The following is a 7,413-nucleotide window of genomic DNA, read 5'->3' on the forward strand; positions in this document are numbered from 1 at the left end:
GTGAAAGGCAAAACATACAAAAGTCTAGTACCTTGAGAAGGGAGTCTTGAGCTTATTCATGTCTAAATGATCAAGATCGTGGAAACAAAAGAATTGAAACTGGGACTGTAATCATAATTAAGAAAAAGTAATTTATTTCAATTCTCTTCAAGATGCATCTTCTACCTTTTTCATAATAAAGTAGATATTACCGAGATCAGTGAGAGCTAATATGGCACATTCACCTCCCAAGGATACCATATTTTGCACTTGAGATCCATAAAGATCATTGATAGCGTATTATTGCTTTTAAAAGCATGAGATATAGAAAAAACTGGAGACTTAGAAAACAGACTCTAAGTAGAACCCAGGTCTACATCCAAAGATTCTGAATAGAAAATTCCTGGATAGTCTCTGGAAAATTTTAAATGGAAGAAACTCTTCATCCAAAGATTTAATAAATGCCAGTGAAGGGACATAGAAGCTGTCAGACAACGGGCTCAAATTTTCAGAGAATAAACACAAAACTAAGCTCTGAAGAGAAGACAGCAAAAAAGTTATGATACAACAGAGAAATGGCACACCTATTATGGCCGGTTACCATTGGAGACATGCTCAGTAAAGTCCATGCTGCCGCCACAAGAGCCGCTACTGCCGTTGCTGCTGCTGCATAAAGAACGACTGGACTGGCTCTGTCCTTCCCCTACTAATTTCTTCTCCTTGAAGTATTTAATCCTCTCTGCATATTTAGACGGAGGCGGAGGGATAGGAGCCGCCGGACTCGAAGCATTTGAAGGCGGTGACTCTATGCAAAGCGGCCTTGAAATGGGCCCACACTGCCTTCCCCCGTTAACTGCCCCAATCAAGCAACCTCGAAAAGTCTCCGGTTCATCATCTGCGCACGCTTTCCCTTTCCGCAACCTATGAATAGATGATGAAGATTTTAGAGAAAACAACAGGACACCTATCCATGTATTAAGTAATAACTGAGTTTGGTTTTATCTTCATCGGCTGCCTGTCTCAAAAAGGCGGCAGGATTAAGGCTTGTGGACAGACGACAGACAACAGTTTGGGACTAATGGATGGGACTGAATGGTTTGGGGCTTGTTGTTTTGTTCCTTTCCCATTCAAAGGGTTGGATGTAACAGATGATGGAACGGGAACCATAAGGGGTTTTGTTCCATTTCTGTTCCAATGTCTGGATGGATGACTGATAATGGATCTGATTATGTCCCGTTTCACTTGTCTCCCTACCTCTCTTCAGCCGCCCAGTTCTCTTCTCTCCCTAACTCTCTTCTTGATCTCTCTTGCTTCTCTCTTTTTTCTCTCCCATCTCTGTCTACTCCTTCCCCCTCTGGAGTTCTACAATAAGCAACGCAGAGAGATAACCAACCTCCGAAGCAAATAATTTGCATCTTCTTCTTCATCTCCTGTTAGCCCGTGACAAGATGAGCTTAAAGCAGATGCAGAACCTCCCATAATAAAAGCATCATGCTTTGTAAGCACCTTTTGTAGATGCTCATTTAAGTCGATGGCCCGGAGCACCAATTTTTCATCCCTGAAAAGACCAGAAAGTTACACTTAAACCAGTCAATAGCACTTTTGAAAAACCAAACCTTATCATGAACAAGACCTTTTTAAATCTTCAAACAATAGGAAATGAGTTATGACGAGGATTCTTCAGAATAACAGGACAATGGTGTTGTGCGATCTGATAATTGATCTGCTCAGATGGTCTTTAATTGTTGGCAACGAGCGATCTGTATATTAAAAAAGATGATCTGATGGATTATTCAATCGATCAGAGGGGCTGGATCTTGATCGTGCTGATGGGCCAATCTGATCCCTACTGTAGTTCAGTCAAGGATCGTCAATCCAATTGAACGTATTCGATCTGCTCAATCCAACGATGGTTACAGTGGAGGTCCATGTTTTTCTAATGGAAAGCTTCCAAGTGTAAACATCACCGCTGCTTGTGAAAGGACAAAGGTACGACCATCAAATCGGAAGCGATGAATATTTTTTCTTCATTTTGTGACCATTTTACATCTTGATGGGGTCCAATTGGGCGAGGGCAATCTGATCTGACAATCATTCTACCTCACTTGTTCAAGATAGCCAATTAATCTCGTTAGCCCCAATCATGAATCAAGACCCCAGTCAATTGACCATATAGAAGACTGAATCGAATTACGATCTGATCGAGCATGTAAGGCACATGTAGGAAAGATCCCTGAAAACTACAGGAGATAGAGCAGTCGATCGATCAGATCAAATCCCTGAAAACTACAGGACGCAATTAGGAAAGAAAATGCCGGACAACGGACAAAGAAGATAAAATTAAGGCGCAAAACAGTCCATGTGATAGAGAAGACCAACACAAGTCGAGAAATTCCGATGTAAGAGGAAAGTCAAACCTGGGAAGACATACCGTGAAGTCATTACGAGATGCATGACGCGTTGTTTTTGGAAAGAGCACTGTTCAACGAGGTCCAAGGTGAACTCATCCCTCGCTCCCTGTACGGACAAATCTTGAGCAAGTTAACACAGGCCGAACCCAAGTAATCAGGTTAATTTAGGATGTGAATCTGTGTAATTTCCTTCGATTATGATTGTGACAGAGACCAAGCCTAGGCACCTATCAAGGAAGGATATTGGAAGGGAAGAGAGAGAATAATAGAAGGAATGCCAGCAATCATTTCATTCAATCATAATTGAGAAAGAGAACTTGGTGCAGATTCCCGTGGAGTAAGGATATTGTAAGGGGAGAGAGAGAAAGATAGAAGGAAAAGGCAGAAAGATAACAATGTCTAGCATGGATCAGTGCCATCACCTCCTCAAGGGGTTCTCTCTTCTCAAAACGGCTCGACTCGAAGGGTATTTAAAGGGAAGTAACACAAAAGGCTAATGACAGAAGTTCGCTTGATAGGGTTTGGAGGTCCTATCAGTTGGTGAGGAAAGAATCTTTAACCTATTCACGGATCAGAAATATACCTCAGGATTTTTTGGATCCAATGTGTTCAGAACTTCCTGCAAAACCTCCAAGACGCTCTCGGCCTTCTGAATGATGCTGCAAGGGTGAGAAGTTAGGGAAACGCCAAATGAGTAGGAGTGTAACATAGATTCTTGAAGAACCCAAACAGATGCGCTTATCAGAGAATAGGATTTACATTGACGTGATCTGAGAAAACAATAATTACGTTAGACCTATTTTTTGGTCATCAGTCTACACTATGTAAGGAGCTTGGGTTCAGCATGTCACACCGAACATTGATCTGTGGGGTCGATGACATCCATCCCCATTGACATAATCCATCAACTCCTGGCAACCTCTTTGTCAACAGTACGCAGTTTAAAAAAAATCTGTCAACATCGCCATCAATTTCATCTACTCTCATTGACATTGATGATGATGGTGATATTGACATCACTGATGATTGTTTAACAAGAGAATTTTAATAAATTAATAGCTGACGTTGACAGATGGTGTCAACCATCTGTGATACCTGCCAACATAAAAGATAACCCCATCAACATCGATGATAAGCCATCATCAACTGCCATTAAAGTCGTCAACGCCAATGATATCGACCCTACAAGGACCTCGCAGCATTACTTCTACTAAATGCACCTGCAATCGGGCTTTGCCGGCATGGTACTTCTCTTCACTTCATTCTCCTCCTTTGGAACTGCTGAGTTTTGATTTAAAAGATCCTTCGCGCCAGTGGCCAACTCAGGCTTTTGATCAGTAATGGCTTCTTTCTCCTCCTTCGTAACACGCCTTTGAGGAAACTGTACACGGGCAGACTGGAAAGGGCACAATATTTAGTAACCAAATAATGTTTTGGTCAAATGATTATCGGTTAACTGACTCACGACCTAAATTGATAACTTTGATGTTAAAAGATGATTCTAATTGTCGCTTCTATTCTCAAATATTACATACGTACCACCAGGTCATAGTATGCGGTATAATACTCAGGAAACTTTCCAGATGCTCCACCGAGAGAAGTTTGGACGGCATCTAACAAGAGAAAAATCCGCTCACGAACGGGAAAGTCTGTCTGCAAACAATCAGGGGAGCATTAAACCAACGATTGAGAAGTTGTGATCACCATCCCCAACGACAATGACATGGGGATGATGACAAATGGATAACGAGACATCATCGTCTGCCATCCCAACTGAATAAGTTTAAAAATAAACAACTGACCTTTTTCTTCACTATCTTCACTAGAATGGAGAGAATACCACTTTCTATCACTTGTTTGTGTACATGGTCGCCACAGTTGTTAACAAGCGTCTCTAGCAGCTGCCATCAAATTTAAAAATTAAAAATACGATAAATCTACCAAAAACAGAAAATGGAAGGGACATAAATGTTGATTTCATTTATACATGTGAGTCAAGATGTTGTGATATTCTCTATAGAAACTCAACGTGGTTGTTCATGCATAAATAGAGATAGTGAAGTCAACAAGCAGTAATTTCTCTATAGAAACTCATGTACCTACACATGTACACGTGTGAGTCGACGAGTTGTCATATTCCCTATAGAAACTCAAATTGGTTATCCACGCATAAATAGAGATGTTTTGGCTTTCCAACTGAGCCACGAGAAATGTTAAAAACCATGTCATTCAGATAGAATGCCAACATAGTGCACAATTAAAATATAATTAACTTTCTTTATCTTTCTTTTCCACTATCCGCTATGAAAAAATTAAATATGATGAAAGTTTTGAAACAATCACGGTTAAACATTCAGATTCATTGAGCTGCCCACAAGTATAATCAGACTGCATAATCGTCGCAAACAAAATTAAATGGAAAGATGTCCGAAAGATATAAAAGGGATAAGTTGCTACTTACTACCATGTAAACGGAGTAAATTTTTTGTCTCTAAACTAAAATTTTAATGCAAATTTCTAAGAACACAATGCTCACCATCACAGAAAAAAGTTGGACATTGGGATTCTTGTGTGCAAGACGCTTCTTGATAGATTTGATTACTTCCTTGGCGCGGCTGGTTCCCCAAGAGAGAAAAAAAATGACTATTCGTTTCAATGTCCACCCTCAAAAAAAAGTTACCAAACTTTCTAGATTCCAGACATTGCGCCAGCGAGTGTCTGAGGTAAATACGAAAGTGGGGAAAAGATAATCGAATGAGAATAAAACGACAGAAACGGGTACATCACAATCTTTAGTACAAATATTAAATAGAAAGTAACAACTATGTAGAAGATTTTTCCTGAACATATCAAAATTATAATTGACGTAGATAAAGCAATAAAAGAAAAGGAAATGATGTTTATTAAGAGTTTCCTGAAGCCGAAAACCAGATACAACATGAAAATTAGATCTTCGAGGTGCTTCTCACCCGATAAGTTATTCCAAACCGTTCAAATGAGATGTTCTTCAAGTTTAAATAAGAACATAAAAAAATATTTTGTATTGCAAACACAAACATGCAGTGTACGAACGGAAGTTCCTCAGATTGTTGATCCATTTTTTAAGATTCCAAGTGAAAACCAAATCAGTGCCAGAATCAGTAAAATATAGCATTACAAGCACCGTGTGGATTAGGGATGCGAAAAAGATAAAAAGGGAAACTTAAATCAGCGAAATCCGAGGAAAGTATTCAACCCTTGTCTCTGTATATTTACCCATTATCCTGGGAGATCAATTCACAGATTTCAATATTCTTCGTCCAATCTATTTCGTTTAGCTTCTTGTTCGTCGCAGAATTGACAAGTTCAGCCGCCATCACAGTGCCAAATCAAGTGTGCTCCCTTAACTTTAAGTGGACGAATTCATTCCTGCGCACAAGAAAATTTTTTACATTTAATCTTAATATCTCCCAAGCACTTACAGGACCAGCCCTCAATGCTATCAAAAAATTCCCGCCACAGAAATCTGGAAACACCAGGCTAGAGTTGTCCTACGGAAAACAAGGAACTGAATGCATATTTGTCAAAAACATAAAAGTTATCGAAGAAGATTTAAAAAATAAAGGATTCCAGAAATAAATCCCAAACATTCCTCCCAAAGCGGGCTACAAAAGCAGTCGAGACCTACAACAGAGATAGCAGAATCTACAAACCAAAATCGTCGCAGATCAGTGTCGAAGATCGCGCATAAACAATATTTGGAACCTAGAACAAGAATCATAACGGCAATTGACGAGGAAGCTCGGCCTGTAGCCATCGCGATAGAGACCTACTCAACTAACGACATATAACACTGCGGAGAAAGAAAACAACTTCACGGCGGTAAACTCATACCATCGCGGCCGACGCATTCTCAAGAAAAACTTCAAAAAAATACGCAAAAATCGCGTTATACCTCCTACACTGCTCGTTGATGGCAATCTCCGCAGTTAACCACCTGATGCGACGATCCGTCCGATTCCTCGATCAGTAATCGACGATTCAATCTTCGATTTGAAGGAGAACGATCGGAAATTAGTGGGAGAGCGTAGAGTTTGAGGCGGCGCCGCCGGCCGACAGAGCTTCTTCTTCGATCACTCGCAGTCTCAGAAGCCAGGTTGTCCGCCCAACGGATCCTTCGAAAGGCACAGTGTAGCGGGGCCCACCCACGGGTCAGATCCATCGCATCTGCGCCGTCCAATTAATGGACCCTTTGATGGATTCATCTTCTTATGGCGGGGAAAAAGCAAGGCATCCTGGCACAGCCTGTCCAGCCTGGTTTAGGCCCCTGATTTGTGCCCTCTACTTTATCCAGCTCCCCCTCTAATATCAGATACCGACCTCGGATATTTAATAAAATTTCTAGCCTCCTTCTTGAAGTCTAGATAAAGATATCAGATATCAGTTGTTGGAGTACTTATATTTGATAAAATATCCATGCCGACATCAACATCCGGCTAAGTCTTGAAGTTTGGATGATGATATCGGATATCGGTCGTTAGAGTACTTATATTTGATACATATCCATGCCGGCATCAGCATCCGCCTGAGTCTTGAAGTTTGGATGATTTTCGGATATCAGTAGCTAGAATACTGATATCCGACACAATATCCATCCTGATATTGGCGTACGCATGTGTCTTGAAGTTTAGATGCTGATATCGAATATCGGTTGCTAGAGTATTGATATTCCGATAAAATATCCATTTTGATATCCGCGTACTTCTGTGTCCTGAAGTTCAGATGCTGATATTTTGATTAATATCTGTCCCAACATTGATGTTATGATTGAATCTTGAAGTTTAGACGCTGATATTAGATATCGGTTGCTAGAGTATTGATATTCAGATAAAATATCCACCCTGATATCCGCGTACATCTGAGTCTTGAAGTTTAGATGCTGATATCAGATACTGGTTCCTAGAACTCTGATATTCTGATAACTATCTGTCCCAATATTGACGTATGCCTGCATCCTAAAGTTTAGATGCTGATATTGGATAAA

General features: G+C 40.4%; 1 protein-coding gene across 1 annotated transcript; it reads right to left on the bottom strand.

The window, feature by feature from the left end:
- Positions 1 to 401: 401 nt before the first annotated feature.
- LOC144705352 (ENTH/VHS/GAT family protein) lies at positions 402 to 6,684 on the bottom strand. Its single transcript, XM_078577972.1, has 10 exons — positions 6,325 to 6,684; positions 5,646 to 5,798; positions 4,927 to 5,005; positions 4,193 to 4,291; positions 3,930 to 4,043; positions 3,611 to 3,786; positions 2,974 to 3,049; positions 2,411 to 2,496; positions 1,373 to 1,537; positions 402 to 900 (listed from the first exon to the last, which is right to left on the bottom strand). Exons 2-10 carry the CDS (start codon positions 5,744 to 5,746, stop codon positions 567 to 569), a joined length of 1,230 nt encoding a protein of 409 aa, XP_078434098.1. The 5' UTR covers positions 5,747 to 5,798; positions 6,325 to 6,684; the 3' UTR covers positions 402 to 566.
- Positions 6,685 to 7,413: the final 729 nt, after the last annotated feature.

Source organism: Wolffia australiana, chromosome 7 (genome assembly GCF_029677425.1).
Source record: "Wolffia australiana isolate 7733 chromosome 7, ASM2967742v1".
Classification (NCBI taxonomy): domain Eukaryota; kingdom Viridiplantae; phylum Streptophyta; class Magnoliopsida; order Alismatales; family Araceae; genus Wolffia; species Wolffia australiana.

Coding starts and splice junctions, on each gene's coding strand:
- LOC144705352 (XM_078577972.1), bottom strand. CDS start 5,746: ATGGCGGCTGAACTTGTCAATTCTGCGACGAACAAGAAGCTAAACGAA. Junction 3,050..3,610: donor CCGGCAAAGCCCGATTGCAG/GTGCATTTAGTA, acceptor TCACCCTTGCAG/CATCATTCAGAAGGCCGAGA. Junction 901..1,372: donor GCAAATTATTTGCTTCGGAG/GTTGGTTATCTC, acceptor ATCTATTCATAG/GTTGCGGAAAGGGAAAGCGT.